The sequence below is a fragment of the Schistocerca serialis genome, chromosome 6, assembly GCF_023864345.2.
Source record: "Schistocerca serialis cubense isolate TAMUIC-IGC-003099 chromosome 6, iqSchSeri2.2, whole genome shotgun sequence".
NCBI classification, from domain to species: Eukaryota; Metazoa; Arthropoda; class Insecta; order Orthoptera; family Acrididae; genus Schistocerca; species Schistocerca serialis.
In genome coordinates, this window is record NC_064643.1 from 684,919,522 (window position 1) to 684,941,120 (window position 21,599).

At 42.1% G+C, this 21,599-nt stretch overlaps 1 protein-coding gene across 2 annotated transcripts in view; it reads right to left on the minus strand.

The window, feature by feature from the left end:
• The window catches only part of LOC126483609 (CD109 antigen), an 847,818-nt gene that overhangs the window by 66,954 nt on the left and 759,265 nt on the right, over positions 1-21,599 (minus strand). For both annotated transcript variants that reach the window (XM_050106646.1, XM_050106647.1), the window contains 5 exons: positions 17,410-17,578; positions 16,921-17,033; positions 16,688-16,828; positions 16,344-16,532; positions 15,887-15,955 (listed from right to left, as the gene is read on the minus strand). In XM_050106646.1, the coding sequence (XP_049962603.1) occupies positions 15,887-15,955; positions 16,344-16,532; positions 16,688-16,828; positions 16,921-17,033; positions 17,410-17,578 (681 nt within the window). The remainder of the gene's footprint in view (positions 1-15,886; positions 15,956-16,343; positions 16,533-16,687; positions 16,829-16,920; positions 17,034-17,409; positions 17,579-21,599) is intronic.

Here is a 21,599-nt window from a genome sequence, read left to right on the forward strand (position 1 = left end):
TTGGCTTGTGATAGACACTGTAACCCAAGGTTCCATCTACTTTCCTTCATACCAAAACATCAAGAAAAGTTAAAGTACCATCTTTTTCCACTTTTATATTTGGATGGAGTGAATTTAAATGCTGAAGAAACATAGGTAGAGTGTCAAATCCATATGGCCACACCACAAATGTATCATCCACATTCTGCAGAAAACGAGCATTTGAGGGTGGCTGAGTGTAGTGCTCTTTCTTCAAAGTCCTCCATAAAATAATTGACCACAACAGGAGACAGGGGAATTCCCATGGCAACACTGTCCACTTGTTCAAAATATTGGCCATGTAAGCGATTCAATGATTGCAATCTAAAAGTTATCAGGCGACCTGTGAAATCTTCAGAGTTTCAAATATGATGGTCACACTTGCTTATGACAGGTCCCCAATAGTGATGTCAGATATTTGACAATAAAATAAGTAGGTGCTGCTATGTTACTTACAATGGGACAGAGAGGCACCTCATTCTTTTGGATCTTGGGTAGGCCTTAGTGTCTAGGAGGAACTGCAGTCTGGTGACGTTGGTGACTTGTGCTGAAAGTCTCTCTCTGGATCCTACCAGCTGGATCACTTTTTAATTTACAATATGCAGGATCGTCGAGCAGTTTGTGTATCTTGCTATTATATTCTGTGCATGAGAGAAGCACAGTAGCATTTCCTTTGTCAGCAGGTAAGATGGCGATGTTTTGGGTCTCCTCTCAGTTCTCGCAGAGCATTGGTTTCAGCTGAGGTGATGTTAAAGTAGGCTTTCTTAACTGGAGCTTGAGTCAAGGTGTGGTATGTGTTGTATGCCTAATCCCTTCATCAGCATCCTTAGGAAGTTTTGAAACAGCCTGTTCTATTACACTAATCACATGTCGGAAGGGAAATGTCCCCGGTGTAGGCGCAAAATTCAGATCCTCCCTAGCACCAAAACTGCAGCGTTGTCCAAAGTCGTCTTTGTGAGATTAAACACGGTACGTGTTCTTGATATGTCTTTTTGCATTCGGACTTCGAGTCGATCGTATTTTGTCATTTGACGAATCTTAGCTTGTCGTTCAGTCTAATCAGCCAGAGGTAGATTGTTAAGCACCCTTGCATTTGTACTGAGATGCCACAACAAGCATACCATTCCTACATTTGTTAAATTTAAACACTGTATAAACTCTGTGGCTCCCATTAGAATTAGACAACAGGTGAGTGCAGTACTTGTGAGAGAAAGGGTACGCTATACGCATCTGGAATTGTGCGTGGTGTCCACATTACTATCACTCCACCTGAAGATTTCAGCGAACCTTTCAGCAGTATCCTGGAACTGGATAGACAGCACCACTTTGGCACTGGCTGATTGGACACCCTTATGAAGTTTTGATACAGCCTGTTCTATTCCACATATCTTATCTCAGATGGGAATGGTCCACAGTGTAGGCGCAAAATTCAGACCCTTCCCTAGCGCTGACAATGCAGCGTCATCCAAAGTCTTGGTTGTCGTGTGACGAAGTGAGCTGTAGTCTCTTCACTTCCTCTATCCTTTTGCCATGTGCCTCCTTAAATTCATTTGTGTCATTTTTTACTACTTACTTGCCTCCTTAAACTCATTTGTCTTTTTGACTAATTACCCTTAACAGTTATGAGTATAATCTGCATTTTCTTAAAGAGAAAGGTTGGCCCTCAGTCTTATGAAATATAGCACCAGATCTAATTTTGTGTTTAGTGTTGTGTATGTAATCAAATTCCTAATTTATTTTGGCTATTCCTAGTTAATATATTTTGTTGTAGGGTGAAATCAGTAATTGTTTCATGACTTAAATGCTGTTGTTGATTCACAAAGAAATATAAATTCTCTACTAATTATAAACATTTCGAAGAAGAACTACTAGGATTCTCAAAGTATTTATTTGGTTCTATTTGAAAACATATTAGCAAAGCCACCCCTTAATTAATTCCAAAATAATTACCAGGTTTGTCAAAAGTATTGTTTGCGTAACTATATGTGTTAACTTCATTATTTAAACAAATAATTCAGCCTACCCTTTGTGATAGAAGGAACTGTTCAAGCCGAATTTTTCAATATATTCACTTAATTGAATGAGTTATGTTTTAATTGTTATTTCTGTAAATTAAACATCGAACAATGTATAGTTTCAGGCCTATTATTGTGAAGATATATAAAGGCCTGACTTTTGGTCCCAAATCAATCAGTCCACAGCTGATTTTTCAGGCGGGAAGTCTGTATCAGTTAGAGTAATGCATTAGCTTAACATAGTGTAACGCAAATAGGCCGTGTGTTAAAATAATGACAATACATACTGTATTATTCTGCAAGAACTGTGAAATGTGTGGTCAGGTTTTTACTGCTCACAGATGTTCAACAGCTAACTATTGTAGCAATATGTTGATGTTCGGCTGCCATCTGTTAATGAGGCTTGTCAAAATTTATGAATAGTGAATTGCCCATATAATTGTGTAATATTGTGGGGTTGTGAACAGTGAAAGTAAAGAACTGTCAACTAAATCATTTACGGTAGTCAGTGTTGAACTTCCACCCCCCATTTTTCAGCCAGTATAACAATGCAGTAGTCAACACCGAGGACTATCAACGAAGAAATAAAGCAGGCGAATGTCACAGTGGGATTAAACACATTACAGCTTCTTTGTGTGTCTTCTTGCATTCAGGCTTCAAGTCGATCATATTTTGCCATTTGTTGATCCTTAGCTTGTTGTTCAGTTCACTCATCCAGTGCCCAAGTAGTGCTGTCTACCCAGTCCCAGGATACTGCTGAAAGGTTCGCTGAAATCTTCAGGTGGAGTGATAGTAATGTGGACACCACACACAGTTCCTGATGTGTATAGCGTACCCTTTCTCTCACAAGTACTGCACTCACCCGCTGTTTAATTCTAATAGCAGCCACAGAGTTTATACAATGTTTAAATTTAGCAATGTAGGAATTGTATGCTTGTCGAGGCATCTCTGTAAAAATGCAAGAGTGCTTAACTCTGGCTGATTAGACTGAACGACAAGCTAAGATTCGTCAAATGACAAAATACGATCGACTCGAAGCCCGAATGCAAAACAACATGTCAAGAAGACGTGATGTGTTTATTCTCACAAAGAAGACTATAGACGATGCTGCAGTTTTGGTACTTGGGCAGAAATGACTTTTGCGCCTACATTGGGGACAATTCCCTTCCGACATGTGATGAGTGTAATAAAACAGGCTGTTTCAAAACTTCCTAAGGACGCTGACGAAGGGATTAGAAATACAACACATGCCGCACCTTGACTCAAGCTCCAGTTAAGAAGTCCAACTTTAACATCAACTCAGCTGAAACTAATGCTCTGCAAGAACTGACAGGAGACCCAAAACATCGTCATCTTACCTGCTGACAAAGGAAATGCTACTGTGTTTCTCTCGCACACAGAATCTAATAGCAAGATATACAAACCACTCGATGCTTCTGCATATCGTAAATTATAAGTAATCAAACTGGTAGGATCTAGAGAAACACTTTGGAACTCACCTGGATGATCTAGATTTCAGCACAAGTCACGAAGGATTTACGTAAACAGACGGCAGTTCCTCCTAGACACTAAGGCCTACCCAAGATCCAAAAGAATGAGTTGCCTCTACATCCCATTGTAATTAACATCCCATTGTAAGTAACATAGGAGCACCTACTTATTTTATTGTCAAATATCTGACATCACTATTGGGACCTCTCGTAGGCAAGTGTGACCATCATATCCAAAACTCTGAAGCTTTCACAGGTCACCTGAAAACTCTTAGATTGCAATCATCGAATCGCTTAGTAAGTTTTGATATTGTATCTTTATTTACAACAGCTGCCTTGCAGGACTCTTTAGAGCTCATTAGCAATGATTTTGAGGAGGACATAGTGGCATTATTTAAACATGTGCTTACTTCAACATACTTCTTATTTCATGGCCAATATTTTGAACACTGAACGGTGTTGCCATGGGAAGCCCTCTGTCTCCTGTGGTGGTCAATTACTTTACAGAGGAATCTGAAGAAAAAGCACTACAGTCAGTCATGCTCAAACGCTCTCGTTTTCTGCAGTATGTGGATGATACATTTGTGGTGTGGCTATATGGATTTGACACTCTACCTATGTTTCTTCAGAATTTAAATTCACTCCATCCAAATATAAAAGTCGAAAAAGATGGTACAAACGAAAGTAGATGGTACCTTGGGACACAGAGTCTATCACAAGCCAACGCATACAGATCTATATTTGGAGGTCACAAGCTGCCATCAACCTGCCCAACGCGATAGTGCATTACGTACATTGGATCATAGATTGTGAGTGATATCTGATCCTGAAAGCCTGTCGAGTGAAATGCAACAATTGAAAGCAGTATTCTGACAAAATAGTTAATATGAGAGACAGGTACATGATGCATTCAGGTCCAAGTGAGTTCAACCTATAGAGAAGAACAAAGATACGAAGACATGTACCACTTTGACCTTTTTGACATATTTTGATGCCATGTCATCAAAAATCCAAAGAGTACTCAGAAGATAGGAGATTAATCTGCAAAACTGAGGAACCTGCTGGATTCAGTTAAGGATGATCTTGACCTGAGGAAACGTGATGGACACAAGATTCCTTGCCAATATCAGATGGCATGTATAGGCCGAACATGTCGTACAGTACAAGAACGCTGCAATGAACGTCAGCGACATTCGCGCTTACGCCAACCGGAAAAGTTGGCAATTGCAAAACACTGTCTGAATACAGGACCTCACATGATTTACAAAAAGACGGAAGTTTTATCCCCAGCATCATCTTTCTGGGATTGCATCAGTAAGGAAGCAATACCTATCAACACAGCTGATAATCTCATCAACGGGGTGGGGTAGTTCAACTGCGCACAATCTGGAACGCTGCATTGGGCACTATTGAATCATAACCAGAAAATCAAGAGATTTTTGATTACAGACCCGTCATAACTTTGGTCTAGTATGTATGTGTGTGTGTCTGTGTGTGTGTGTGTGTGTGTGTGTGTGTGTGTGTGTGTGTTTTTCTTTTTTATTTTTATTATTTTTTTTTTTTTAACATCTGGCCGCAATGTTAGTAAACACAGCGTACAGCAAAAGCACATGCACAAGAGGGCCACTCTGAAATCTTCACGAAGGGCGTTTGAGTATGGCTCCATCTATCTGCAAATTATTGAGCATGCGTGATTTCCAGGCCTGCGCATTGTACACGGGTGTTTTCTATACACAGAATGCCAACATGCGGATACCATCAGTCATGTCTACCCACCGGCACAGTTCAACCACCTGAAGATGTCCGACAGTTAGTCCAAAGAAATATTGTGGAATTTGCACATCACCTGGCGGCAAACTTGTGGAGGCTATTTACAACATACCTGCCAGGAAAGTTTGAAAAGTCAAATCTGTCATTCATCGCACACAGTAACTTAATGTGCACAAATATATTACAGGTAATGTTAAAGAATAACACACAACCAGTATAACAAGACACCTACATAAACAACCCCATATGTATAAATACAGCTTTAGAAATACACTCAATAGTAAACCAGTTACTGTCTTACAAGGCTGTCTTGGACGCCTTACTATTAACTAAAAATGTTTTAAACGTCTGTTTAGTAAAGTTACCAGCTTTATAATCTGAGGCTCTTGAGAACTGCATCATGTGGTGTTTGATGCAGTTTCAAAGAGACTCTGGAATAATTATTACGTTGGAAATAATTATTATGTAGGAAAAACTGCATATTGTACAAGCTAATTATCCCCTTCCCCCCCCCCCCCCACCCCCACCCCCAAAAAACTGTAGTTCACAACATCAATGTTATGTCATTAGCACAAAAGTCAGAAATAACATCCCCATTTCTCCCACAGAGGTATTCCATTGCCAACCAAACCTACGCAAAATCTTCATCCGACAATACTCCAGTAAAAATTATATCATCAAGATCAATCCACTGCGAAAAACACCCCATTCTCAAGATCTTGAATCTGCCTGAATGCCATTTATATCCATAAGTATAAATTAAATTGGAGGAATAATGTTTTGTGAATAAAAAGGGAATAACACAGTAATTAAAAATACAAACCAGGAACTACAGACACATTCTCAAATGAGGTCCATTCTCCCTGACATTTTGCCCACCACTTAGAATAGGCTTTTTGTGTCCTCCCCCCCCCCCCCCCCTCAAAACTCTACAACATCCTGGTCAGACACAATGTTCCTTCTCCACACATTTCTCTATCCTGTGGCTCTCAACCCTGTAACCATCCACATTGTAAGACTTGTCCTATGCATCCTCCAACCACCACCAATACCAGCCCTGTAACTGGCAAAACAGACTATCAAAGGGAGGTCCACATGTGAAATGACCACTGTCATGTTCCTTTGTCCAGTGTTTTACATTGGCAAGAGAACCACCAAGCTATCAGTCAGGATGAATGGGCATAGGCACAGGGTGTATAGTGGCAACAAACAATATCCTGTTGCAGAGCATGCTGTACAACATGACAGTCGTGCCCTCGGTGCCTATTTCACCATATGTTCAATATGGATTCCTCCCCCAGACACTAGTTTCTCAGATCTCTGCAGGTGGGAACTGGCATTACAATATGTCCTTTGTTCTCACAATGTACCTGGCCTTAATTTACATTAATTTCTTTAGTCTCAGCATTTCTTTTCAGTAACTATTACTTTCTTTACTCCTTTTAGTTTTCTATATCTTTTATTTTCTGATCTGTCTCTTTTTCCCCACTCCCAACCTCTACCACATACAACACACTTAGCATTTCGCCTTTAATAACTCTTGTATGCTCTTAGCTTCCCACACTAATTAACTCTTGTACATCACTTTGACAGTAATCTCTGTCTTGCTTATTACCCTATCTTCCACCTTTAAGCTCTCAGGTTTTGTAACCTCGTCTGGTGCACTCCCCACCCCATCCAGTAAGTCTCCCCTGACCCGGGAGGCTGGGTGACTTTTCCGAACCCTCTCCATTTCCTAAACCTCGCCAGTCATTTATCTTCATCCCTCCTCTTTCCCCATCAATCCTTCTGGCAGAAGGAGGAGCCGCTGACTCCAAAGGGCTGAAAATTTCCATAACCTTTATACGTATGCATTCTCCCGCTGCTGCTTGGTTAGTATATTTTCTATCAGTCCAGTTACATTTGATCAAACAATGGAAAATACGGGATGGAATAATAACAATATTATGAAAAGGATTGTTGCTACTCACCATATGCTGAGTTGCAGATAGGCACAACAAAAAGATTGTGAAACAAAGCTTTCAGCCAAACAGGCCTTCACCAGGAAAGACAAAACACACACACACACACACACACACACACACACACACACGCACGCACTGTTGTTGTTGTTGTTGTTGTTGTTGTTTATGTTTATTCTGATGAATGCTTGTTTGGAGAAAGCTTTGTCTGACAGTCTTTTTTGCTGTGCCTAGCTGCGACTCAGCATCTCTGCTATATGATGAGTAACCATCCTTTTCATAATATTGCTGTTCCATTTTATCAATGAATTGTTATTCACTCAAATTATGCACTTAATAAGAGGAAAAGTTAATCTATGATTTCAAATAAAATTATTGTTCAATAACTATTTTCCTCAGTTATTTTATATGTTCATGGATACTGTTCCATTTTAAAATCAAAAAACCATTATACTTAGCAAGTACTACAAGCTTTTTTACTGATATCACTTGTCAATTACCTCATTTTCTTAAGTATCTACAAAAGTAAACTACAGTTTTTATGTATTTGTTCTATGTACAATAGATCTGTGTTTACTCAGCCCACAGTAATAAAACGAGAATGTTATGAAATAAAGACAAATAAAAAGCACATTCAGAATTTTAAAAAAAGATATCAGTAGCTTTGCAGTCAACTATAAAAGGCAATTTTTATCGAATATTTTGTTGGTTCTTAGAGGAACATAGATACATTAAAAACTTGAATAGGCAATATTAATGTTCCATAATAATTTCAAACTCCTAGCACCTGGATCCCTTCATGTGGATATAGGAGGAAAGAGAATCACAAAGAGAACAGAAACATAAAAGAATTCATAAAATAAAAATAAGAAAAGTATATGAAAGAGAAGGGGAGAAATGAGGAGAGATTGGAGAGAAAGGGAAAAAAACCATGATCACATTTATAAGTTTCATAGAAAAACGGCTGAGAAAAAGAGAGAGAGACGAACAGAAAGCAAAAGATTATTGAAAATATCACATGGAGTAGAAAAGGCAACTGGAACATAACATAGGTCTACACCACATTCTTCTTTTAATGAAGGTAGGTCTACCTCTGAATTACATGATAATTAGCAAGGCTGAATGGATTAAAAGCTATTGTCTGGATGTAGACTAGATTGGGAGAATTGCAAACCATTTCTGTGGAAGGTATAATCAAAGAAAATTCGAATCCAGGAATTCATTTCACTATTGAAGTATGCTACACCTTCTTGTTACTGTGACAATTCTGTACATTCTGCTTTCTCTCGATGAATTTTTTTACTATCCACAGAATCCACAATAAGCTTAATATTTATCTTAAATCAGGCTTTAAGATACAAGCTCCATTTCTTGTACAATCTGACACTTCCAGAATGAGATTTTCACTCTGCAGCGGAGTGTGCGCTGATATGAAACTTCCTGGCAGATTAAAACTGTGTGCCCGACCGAGACTCGAACTCGGGACCTTTGCCTTTCGCGGGCAAGTGCTCTACCAACTGAGCTACCGAAGCACGACTCACGTCCGGTACTCACAGCCTTACTTCTGCCAGTACCTCGTCTCCTACCTTCCAAACTTTACAGAAGCTCTCCTGCGAACCTTGCAGAACTAGCACTCCTGAAAGAAAGGATATTGCGGAGACATGGCTTAGCCACAGCCTGGGGGATGTTTCCAGAATGAGATTTTCACTCTGCAGCGGAGTGTGCGCTGATATGAAACTTCCTGGCAGATTAAAACTGTGTGCCCGACCGAGACTCGAACTCGGGACCTTTGCCTTTCGCGGGCAAGTGCTCTACCAACTGAGCTACCGAAGCACGACTCACGTCCGGTACTCACAGCCTTACTTCTGCCAGTACCTCGTCTCCTACCTTCCAAACTTTACAGAAGCTCTCCTGCGAACCTTGCAGAACTAGCACTCCTGAAAGAAAGGATATTGCGGAGACATGGCTTAGCCACAGCCTGGGGGATGTTTCCAGAATGAGATTTTCACTCTGCAGCGGAGTGTGCGCTGATATGAAACTTCCTGGCAGATTAAAACTGTGTGCCCGACCGAGACTCGAACTCGGGACCTTTGCCTTTCGCGGGCAAGTGCTCTACCAACTGAGCTACCGAAGCACGACTCACGTCCGGTACTCACAGCCTTACTTCTGCCAGTACCTCGTCTCCTACCTTCCAAACTTTACAGAAGCTCTCCTGCGAACCTTGCAGAACTAGCACTCCTGAAAGAAAGGATATTGCGGAGACATGGCTTAGCCACAGCCTGGGGGATGTTTCCAGAATGAGATTTTCACTCTGCAGCGGAGTGTGCGCTGATATGAAACTTCCTGGCAGATTAAAACTGTGTGCCCGACCGAGACTCGAACTCGGGACCTTTGCCTTTCGCGGGCAAGTGCTCTACCAACTGAGCTACCGAAGCACGACTCACGTCCGGTACTCACAGCCTTACTTCTGCCAGTACCTCGTCTCCTACCTTCCAAACTTTACAGAAGCTCTCCTGCGAACCTTGCAGAACTAGCACTCCTGAAAGAAAGGATATTGCGGAGACATGGCTTAGCCACAGCCTGGGGGATGTTTCCAGAATGAGATTTTCACTCTGCAGCGGAGTGTGCGCTGATATGAAACTTCCTGGCAGATTAAAACTGTGTGCCCGACCGAGACTCGAACTCGGGACCTTTGCCTTTCGCGGGCAAGTGCTCTACCAACTGAGCTACCGAAGCACGACTCACGTCCGGTACTCACAGCCTTACTTCTGCCAGTACCTCGTCTCCTACCTTCCAAACTTTACAGAAGCTCTCCTGCGAACCTTGCAGAACTAGCACTCCTGAAAGAAAGGATATTGCGGAGACATGGCTTAGCCACAGCCTGGGGGATGTTTCCAGAATGAGATTTTCACTCTGCAGCGGAGTGTGCGCTGATATGAAACTTCCTGGCAGATTAAAACTGTGTGCCCGACCGAGACTCGAACTCGGGACCTTTGCCTTTCGCGGGCAAGTGCTCTACCAACTGAGCTACCGAAGCACGACTCACGTCCGGTACTCACAGCCTTACTTCTGCCAGTACCTCGTCTCCTACCTTCCAAACTTTACAGAAGCTCTCCTGCGAACCTTGCAGAACTAGCACTCCTGAAAGAAAGGATACTGCGGAGACATGGCTTAGCCACAGCCTGGGGGATGTTTCCAGAATGAGATTTTCACTCTGCAGCGGAGTGTGCGCTGATATGAAACTTCCTGGCAGATTAAAACTGTGTGCCCGACCGAGACTCGAACTCGGGACCTTTGCCTTTCGCGGGCAAGTGCTCTACCAACTGAGCTACCGAAGCACGACTCACGTCCGGTACTCACAGCCTTACTTCTGCCAGTACCTCGTCTCCTACCTTCCAAACTTTACAGAAGCTCTCCTGCGAACCTTGCAGAACTAGCACTCCTGAAAGAAAGGATATTGCGGAGACATGGCTTAGCCACAGCCTGGGGGATGTTTCCAGAATGAGATTTTCACTCTGCAGCGGAGTGTGCGCTGATATGAAACTTCCTGGCAGATTAAAACTGTGTGCCCGACCGAGACTCGAACTCGGGACCTTTGCCTTTCGCGGGCAAGTGCTCTACCAACTGAGCTACCGAAGCACGACTCACGTCCGGTACTCACAGCCTTACTTCTGCCAGTACCTCGTCTCCTACCTTCCAAACTTTACAGAAGCTCTCCTGCGAACCTTGCAGAACTAGCACTCCTGAAAGAAAGGATATTGCGGAGACATGGCTTAGCCACAGCCTGGGGGATGTTTCCAGAATGAGATTTTCACTCTGCAGCGGAGTGTGCGCTGATATGAAACTTCCTGGCAGATTAAAACTGTGTGCCCGACCGAGACTCGAACTCGGGACCTTTGCCTTTCGCGGGCAAGTGCTCTACCAACTGAGCTACCGAAGCACGACTCACGTCCGGTACTCACAGCCTTACTTCTGCCAGTACCTCGTCTCCTACCTTCCAAACTTTACAGAAGCTCTCCTGCGAACCTTGCAGAACTAGCACTCCTGAAAGAAAGGATATTGCGGAGACATGGCTTAGCCACAGCCTGGGGGATGTTTCCAGAATGAGATTTTCACTCTGCAGCGGAGTGTGCGCTGATATGAAACTTCCTGGCAGATTAAAACTGTGTGCCCGACCGAGACTCGAACTCGGGACCTTTGCCTTTCGCGGGCAAGTGCTCTACCAACTGAGCTACCGAAGCACGACTCACGTCCGGTACTCACAGCCTTACTTCTGCCAGTACCTCGTCTCCTACCTTCCAAACTTTACAGAAGCTCTCCTGCGAACCTTGCAGAACTAGCACTCCTGAAAGAAAGGATATTGCGGAGACATGGCTTAGCCACAGCCTGGGGGATGTTTCCAGAATGAGATTTTCACTCTGCAGCGGAGTGTGCGCTGATATGAAACTTCCTGGCAGATTAAAACTGTGTGCCCGACCGAGACTCGAACTCGGGACCTTTGCCTTTCGCGGGCAAGTGCTCTACCAACTGAGCTACCGAAGCACGACTCACGTCCGGTACTCACAGCCTTACTTCTGCCAGTACCTCGTCTCCTACCTTCCAAACTTTACAGAAGCTCTCCTGCGAACCTTGCAGAACTAGCACTCCTGAAAGAAAGGATATTGCGGAGACATGGCTTAGCCACAGCCTGGGGGATGTTTCCAGAATGAGATTTTCACTCTGCAGCGGAGTGTGCGCTGATATGAAACTTCCTGGCAGATTAAAACTGTGTGCCCGACCGAGACTCGAACTCGGGACCTTTGCCTTTCGCGGGCAAGTGCTCTACCAACTGAGCTACCGAAGCACGACTCACGTCCGGTACTCACAGCCTTACTTCTGCCAGTACCTCGTCTCCTACCTTCCAAACTTTACAGAAGCTCTCCTGCGAACCTTGCAGAACTAGCACTCCTGAAAGAAAGGATATTGCGGAGACATGGCTTAGCCACAGCCTGGGGGATGTTTCCAGAATGAGATTTTCACTCTGCAGCGGAGTGTGCGCTGATATGAAACTTCCTGGCAGATTAAAACTGTGTGCCCGACCGAGACTCGAACTCGGGACCTTTGCCTTTCGCGGGCAAGTGCTCTACCAACTGAGCTACCGAAGCACGACTCACGTCCGGTACTCACAGCCTTACTTCTGCCAGTACCTCGTCTCCTACCTTCCAAACTTTACAGAAGCTCTCCTGCGAACCTTGCAGAACTAGCACTCCTGAAAGAAAGGATATTGCGGAGACATGGCTTAGCCACAGCCTGGGGGATGTTTCCAGAATGAGATTTTCACTCTGCAGCGGAGTGTGCGCTGATATGAAACTTCCTGGCAGATTAAAACTGTGTGCCCGACCGAGACTCGAACTCGGGACCTTTGCCTTTCGCGGGCAAGTGCTCTACCAACTGAGCTACCGAAGCACGACTCACGTCCGGTACTCACAGCCTTACTTCTGCCAGTACCTCGTCTCCTACCTTCCAAACTTTACAGAAGCTCTCCTGCGAACCTTGCAGAACTAGCACTCCTGAAAGAAAGGATATTGCGGAGACATGGCTTAGCCACAGCCTGGGGGATGTTTCCAGAATGAGATTTTCACTCTGCAGCGGAGTGTGCGCTGATATGAAACTTCCTGGCAGATTAAAACTGTGTGCCCGACCGAGACTCGAACTCGGGACCTTTGCCTTTCGCGGGCAAGTGCTCTACCAACTGAGCTACCGAAGCACGACTCACGTCCGGTACTCACAGCCTTACTTCTGCCAGTACCTCGTCTCCTACCTTCCAAACTTTACAGAAGCTCTCCTGCGAACCTTGCAGAACTAGCACTCCTGAAAGAAAGGATATTGCGGAGACATGGCTTAGCCACAGCCTGGGGGATGTTTCCAGAATGAGATTTTCACTCTGCAGCGGAGTGTGCGCTGATATGAAACTTCCTGGCAGATTAAAACTGTGTGCCCGACCGAGACTCGAACTCGGGACCTTTGCCTTTCGCGGGCAAGTGCTCTACCAACTGAGCTACCGAAGCACGACTCACGTCCGGTACTCACAGCCTTACTTCTGCCAGTACCTCGTCTCCTACCTTCCAAACTTTACAGAAGCTCTCCTGCGAACCTTGCAGAACTAGCACTCCTGAAAGAAAGGATATTGCGGAGACATGGCTTAGCCACAGCCTGGGGGATGTTTCCAGAATGAGATTTTCACTCTGCAGCGGAGTGTGCGCTGATATGAAACTTCCTGGCAGATTAAAACTGTGTGCCCGACCGAGACTCGAACTCGGGACCTTTGCCTTTCGCGGGCAAGTGCTCTACCAACTGAGCTACCGAAGCACGACTCACGTCCGGTACTCACAGCCTTACTTCTGCCAGTACCTCGTCTCCTACCTTCCAAACTTTACAGAAGCTCTCCTGCGAACCTTGCAGAACTAGCACTCCTGAAAGAAAGGATATTGCGGAGACATGGCTTAGCCACAGCCTGGGGGATGTTTCCAGAATGAGATTTTCACTCTGCAGCGGAGTGTGCGCTGATATGAAACTTCCTGGCAGATTAAAACTGTGTGCCCGACCGAGACTCGAACTCGGGACCTTTGCCTTTCGCGGGCAAGTGCTCTACCAACTGAGCTACCGAAGCACGACTCACGTCCGGTACTCACAGCCTTACTTCTGCCAGTACCTCGTCTCCTACCTTCCAAACTTTACAGAAGCTCTCCTGCGAACCTTGCAGAACTAGCACTCCTGAAAGAAAGGATATTGCGGAGACATGGCTTAGCCACAGCCTGGGGGATGTTTCCAGAATGAGATTTTCACTCTGCAGCGGAGTGTGCGCTGATATGAAACTTCCTGGCAGATTAAAACTGTGTGCCCGACCGAGACTCGAACTCGGGACCTTTGCCTTTCGCGGGCAAGTGCTCTACCAACTGAGCTACCGAAGCACGACTCACGTCCGGTACTCACAGCCTTACTTCTGCCAGTACCTCGTCTCCTACCTTCCAAACTTTACAGAAGCTCTCCTGCGAACCTTGCAGAACTAGCACTCCTGAAAGAAAGGATATTGCGGAGACATGGCTTAGCCACAGCCTGGGGGATGTTTCCAGAATGAGATTTTCACTCTGCAGCGGAGTGTGCGCTGATATGAAACTTCCTGGCAGATTAAAACTGTGTGCCCGACCGAGACTCGAACTCGGGACCTTTGCCTTTCGCGGGCAAGTGCCCGCACTTGGTAGAGCACTTGCCCGCGAAAGGCAAAGGTCCCGAGTTCGAGTCTCGGTCGGGCACACAGTTTTAATCTGCCAGGAAGTTTCAATCTGACACTTCATTCCACCAATATCCTAAACTCTTTCAACCTGCCTGTGAAACAGTTTCACCAACTTCTTTAACATCCTTCAGCAGTTATAATACAGAATCATGTAATCTACAGCTATTCTCTACAAGCCACCTTACAGTGCATGGCAGAGGGTACATCCATACCACTGCTACACCCCATCTCTACCTGTTCCATTGGCAAACAGTGATTGGCAAGAACAACTATGAGCTTGAAATTTTCTGATCTTACTAAGACATTTCACACGATGTATTTGGGAGAACGTAAAATGTTACCCAGCTCTTCTTGAGACTATGCATTTGTCATTTTAATAATGACACAGAATGTCTCTCTTGCAGTATTTGCCACTGGAGATGCTCTCTGACTTACTACACGAACCTGTGTCAAGGGACACTACTACTTGTCTCTACTTCCCCTATTAACCTGACATGTTGTCCCTGACTCACAAACAATATTTAAGAACTAACAAATGTGGGTTTTGTGGGTTGACTCTTTCATGAGCGAATTACAATTATTAATAATCCCTACAACAGATTCCAGTCTGGCATCTGCTTTCCTTAGTCGGTGGATGCACTTCTGGGTGCTAAAAATGGTTTTACCTTGATATTGTTTTGATGGTGACCGTTTCAGTGAATTAACTGTCAGCATTGTAATCTGAAACTAATCACTCTTATTACCTATTTATGTGCAATCATTGCATTTATTTATCTTCTTCTGGGTCAACTGCCATTTGCCACACCAGTCATCAGTCCTCTGCAGGTATTTCTGCATTTGATACCTCTTTTCAACTGTTGTGACTTAATTGTACAAAGCATCACAGAACATCTAACATTATCCACAAGATCTCTTATTTACATTGTAATCAATAATGACCACATAACACTTCCTCAGCATAAGAGCAAAGTTACTTTCATACCTGATGATTTACCCTGGTTAAGAATGATGTGTTGAGTTCTGCAAGAGAAGATGTCCTGAAACTAATCACAAAGCTGGTCAAACAACACCTGAAATCCAATACTTAAGTACTCAGTCATATATCAAAATTAAATTGACCACTGGTTCTATAAAGCTTGAAACCAAGTACATTACCTACACATCTATCTTTCCTATTGATAAGCAATCCTTTTATGCATCTTTCCTATAGGTAAGCAATCCTTTTTATTTGTCTTTATTTGGTTTGTTTTTAATCCTTTATTACTGTTTCTGAAGAGCAGCAGGTATTTATATTTTATATTATATGTAATCACAAACAGAAACTTAATAACTGATGTGGTGAAATTGCTAAAGACTTACAAATTTGAGATGAGGTATGGAGTAATACTCTTTTTTTGTTGTTGGAAACCAAAATGGAAGCGTTTCATCCTGCAAGCAAATTTAATTTCATGCATTTATTTTCAGTAAAGACAACAACCATGCTTAATTTATGCAGTTATAATAAAGAAAAAAAGAACTAAACAACTAAAGCATTAGCAATAAAATCACAAGGACTCAGCTATTGAAAGTGAACGTAATTAACAGATGGAAAAAAATGCAATGACATGGTTATGACTAATCTTTCAATTATTACTCACATTGTTATACATAATAACTACAAAAATTTATGTAACTGTAAACATTATTTTCACATTTTAAGCATAAAAGCACAAAAATACCATGCAAAATTAAAAAAAACTCTCAAATATTTTCTACAACACAACAGCATCACCATGTTTAGTAAAACAGATTGCTTTGAACCATGAGGCCAACTCACGAAGGTAAAATATTTCTCAACAGGTCGGAAATCTTTCAGTTGTGTCCTTCGTTCTGTCCGTATAGGGCGAATAGTAGCTTTAATGGTGAGATTTCCACGCACTGGACCACCGCTTGTATAATTTGCCATAATTCTGCCATAAATATAACGGTCTGATGTAAAGAAGAAGGCAGGCATTGTCACATTAACCTGAAACAAAACATAGCTGTAGTATTAAATTTTTTGAACATTGCTAAAGTTAATGCTGTCTTAAAATCTCACATTATGCTTGTTCTTTTAACTGATAAAACAGAGTGTATGAGCTTTAGAACAAATATAAAACTTGACTATCTGTAGTGTATTACCTCAAATCTTGTCTGGTAGTATTCTTCAACGAGAAAAGTTGCTTCTTCAACTTGACCTTGGGCAATCACTTGTATGGTCCAGTTACCAAATACGGGCTGGTCAGACAGCTGATAGGATAAACTTACACTTCCCAAATTTGACTGCAACGAACAGGTGATGTGTCAAAAAATACAGTACATAATATTTAGACTGATGAGAAACTCACATCCACTATTACTCATTCTACACATACCTGACGAGAGAGCCATCTTCTCATTATTATTCTATTGGGGTCCAACATGTATACATCAATAGCTCCATCAAATGCTTTGAGCGATGTGCTGATTGGAATCGTGCGGAATCTTACTGTAAAATAATATATCTTCTTACTGCTCATATCTTTATTTTCATTGCACTGCATTTTAGCCAGTAATTTACCACCATTAATTGTACTCCACGACATGTTTTATACTTCTAACAGCAGTGAATTCATCCCCCCCCCCCCTTTGAAATGAAGCATAAAATAATATAAATTCACTGCCCTTGTCTTTCAGGGACTCACATCACATGCATCTCTGACAGTTTTAGCAAAAGTGTTGATATCCTTACTGCTAAACACCAAAATTAAAAATACATCAACAAACAGAGTTAAATCACCCAAGTGAGCATTGACTTTCTCATGATAATGCATTTTAGTAGTATGAACATCAATTAAAATAAATAGCCAAAGCTTTATATGTACCTGTCTGGCCCTGCATGTACACAGGTTTGTCCATCTGAATAAAGATAGTCATGGACCTCTGGGAAAAAGTTAAACGAGTCTCATTTACAAATGCAGAGCCGCCCAACAGATTATCGTATGTGCCTTCCACTCGTAGCTTGTACACACCAAAGACACTTGTAGGTGGTATCTGAAACAAACAAACCCAATACCGTCAAAAGTCACAAACTATTGTGTAAACACAACACTTACACACATTACTCAACTTGAAGATACATAGTTAAGAAACAAAACTTTTATGCAGACACAGTTCAGTTCAGTTTTTAATAAATTGTCAACGAGGTGTGTAAATAAAGTAGTGAGACTGATGGCATAGTGTTTGATCCAGCAACACTAGTGATGTCACACTTGGAGGGAGGTGAATATGTGACATGCCTACAGTGCACTTTGGCCTGCACTAGTGTCATGTTGGTTGTGGTAGTGCATTTTTTAGTGGAGAAGGTTTTGCTTGTGCATTCTGCCAATGAGAGCACAAATTTTGAGAAACAATGTGGGATCAGATTGTGCTTCACTTTTGGACACTAAGCAACAGAAATGTTTGCAAAGCTTCGGAAGGCATACGAAGGCATTGTTTTGTCAAGAGCTAAGGTAAGTTGGTGGTTCAAGGCATTTGCAGAAGGAAGACAGCCAACTGAAAATGAACCTCACAGCGGAAGGTCTTCGCTTTCAAGATCTGATGCAAATTTCGATTGAGTCCAGGATCTTGAGGATCTTGTGCATGCAGATCATCGTTTGACAGTGTGAATGATTGGGACAATGTTGAATTTGAGCCGCATAATTGTCCATCAGAGACAAACATAAAATACAATTGGGTGTCACATCATGACAATGCATCCTGTCACACAACAATTTCAGTAACCATGACTTGGTCAGTAATAACATTCTTGTGGCTTCTCAAGACTCCTTATTCACCTGGCTTAAGTCCTTGAGAATTTTTTCTCTTTCTGAGATTGAAAACACACCTTTAGGGGCCCTGGGCAACACTCAAATGATTGTATCTAACCAGCTGAAGGTTATTCCAGCATCTGAGTTATAGTACTGCAGTGAAGAGTGAAAGAACCGTCTCCAGTGCTGTGTGGCTTCAGAAGGCAAGTACTTTGAAGGGGACAACACTCAATTGTAATACTGTTGGAATAAAACAAGAGGGGAAAAAAATCATCAAAATTCTTTATTTAGACACCTTGTATGTCTTATAGCTGTAAAAATGTTACAAACAATGGAAATGGACAGACTGATTGGTAGAGATAAGCCTTTACGTTTGTCATTCTTTGCTAACTAAGCAAGTAGATAAAGTGTGAACAATAGTCACTTCAAAGCTAGTAACAGTAGTCATTTTCCTCAATAGGCTGTTCTTTTTATTATTATTTATCTAAAACATACGGAACGGACACATAACTTGTTAAATAAGGGGTAACATGCTCAAGTAACCAAAGGTTTTATAAATGAATGGAAGATGTAGTATGTCATCGCACAGGGTGAGTAAAGACATTCAGAACTCAGAGCAACTGTGCACCTCACAGACCATCATTTTTATCAAGTGATATGCAAACATACAGTTATGAAATTAAGCACACCACTATGATGCATATTATTCTAGTTCTGGTTAGAATTTTCTTAATCTGTTTGTGGAGATCTCTTCACAGTATGATGGAATGCATTATGTGAAGCTATCCCAATGATCTTTTAACAGGGATGTAAATGAGCACGTCTGACACATAGCAGTAAACAAAGAAGCAGATAGTTAATTAAGATTTGTGATATGGTTATGGTAATCACTTGACTTTACAACCCTAGATTTCTTTCTGTCAGTATGTATCAAGTGTATACTGTGTACCACCTGCTGGTGTGCTGTGAATTATTAATATTTCTGAACAAACTCAGCATACACCCAGATTTATGTCAGAGTCCAGCATTTATCAATGAATGTTATCAGATTCAAAGAAGACACAAAAATTTGTGTGTACACTTTCAATAGGCATAAAGTTTGTCACATCTGAGACAGGTTTTCTCTTGATAATGATGATGATGATGATGATGATGATGTTTACTGTTGTTATACATATTGTTCATCACAGTAAACACAGCAGATAAGTTCATTACACCAGATTTCATATATTGTCACTAGTCCAGCACTTCACAATGGTCAAAGACAGTGTGATATATCAGCAGATAATTTGTTCAGATGCCAGTGAAGTGATTTTTCATAATTTTATTAGTGCCAAAGGTTTCCCAGTGTCCACTAAGGTATTTTGGCATTTCTCCCATTGTGCTAAGATCCAATTGGACCACTTTCATTGGTTTATGACAGAGTCATTGTAGTTCAATTCTCAAGTCCACATAGCTGGAAAGTTTTCCAAGTTATGATGTGGGATGGCAAGGTCAATGATCTACACTTCCTCCTCCTCCACAAATGTCATGTCTGGTGTATTTTCTAGCATTCAGTCTGACTAAATTCAGAAGTGCCACAGCAAAGTGACACTTTCCTACTGACAACTTTCCCTGGCTTCTTGTCCCACCAGTTCCTTGCCAACATGGGACAGTAATTTTCATGCCAAGTCCCTGTGGACCGTTTATGCCCAATCTTTGTATCTATGCTTGTTATCAGCCTGAGCGATCTTTCTGCTGCGTTGAAGATACGTCCAATTGTTCAGTCAGCTGCTTTAGATCCTTACTTCGGGTATTTTGCTAATTTCTCGATATTGGCTTTGATGGTGTTAGTTCTGATTGCGGCAAAAATCAGTCCTCCCGATTCTTTCTTTAATGTTCTGTTGGTCAGCCAATATTATGTCATTTCTTTATCTATTTTAGACCTGGTCTTTTATTTATCTATTTTGCCTTTAGTCTTCTCCAAGGACAGTCCAAGCAGCACTTTACTGCACAGACTGACAGTTTGCAATGGATTATAACCTTCTTGTATTGATTCTTGGTTTGCTATATCTTGAGAAGCTTTCTGTTGTTGCTTCAGTCAGAGCTGGTCCTCTGTTATCTTTAACATAATCTGCCATTGTACGCTGCTCGTCTTCCACTGTCTGCCTCACTTGCGAAAGTCCTCTACTGCCTGCGCTTCTGGGCAACCACCTCACATCAACATCACTGCAAGTGTGGAATGCGTGGTGAATTGTCACTAATGTCCTGTCCAGATTACACGACTCTAATTGTGTCCAACTCCGTGCAAATAGCTGTCATGGTTTCACCACACTGTTTATATTGTTGGCAAGCAAGAAGCCACAGTTTTTTCAGCTAGAAATGCAGCCAGCTGGGTGGCTCAGCATCTCTGCATCAATACAGGCAATGTTATAAAACAATGACTAAAAACATTTATGGTGTCAATGTGTCAAGAAAACATAAATATAAATTGTTTATTATATGCACAAAAAAGCTGTTAATGAAATAGTCATTTAATGGATGTGAAGTGTTAGTTGCATGAACACACACACACACCATTCATATACCCACTAGATTTTGATTTTTTAAGTGCAAATCTACATGATGGTAATACATACTCAGTCTCTTAACAATACAGAGATGGGTGTAACTGTGACTTTTAAATAAAGTTAAATGGGACAGCACAATCTGTTTATGTAACTGTATGAATTAGCTCAAGTAGGAACACAAACAAACACAAACATAAACACAAAATTCAAGCTTTTGCAACAAACTGTTGCCTCATCAGGAAAGAGGGAAGGAGAGGGAAAGACGAAAGGATGTGGGTTTTAAGGGAGAGGGTAAGGAGTCATTCCAATCCCGGGAGCGGAAAGACTTACCTTAGGGGGAAAAAAGGACGGGTGTACACTCGCACACACACACATATCCATCCACACATATACAGACACAAGCAGACATATTTGAAGACCAATATATATATATATATATGCCACCTTGCTGGGAGGGCCTGTATGAACACGTGGGTGCCTCTCTACTGGTCGATGTTGGGGCCGATGTCAGGCTGGATTAATAACCCTACCATGATCCACATCCTGTACATATACAGACATATATATATATATATATATATGAATATAATAGAGGGAAACATTCCACGTGGGAATAATCTATCTAAAAACAAAGATGATGTGACTTACCAAACGAAAGCGCTGGCACGTCGATAGACACACAAGCAAACACAAATATACACACAAAATTCTAGCTTT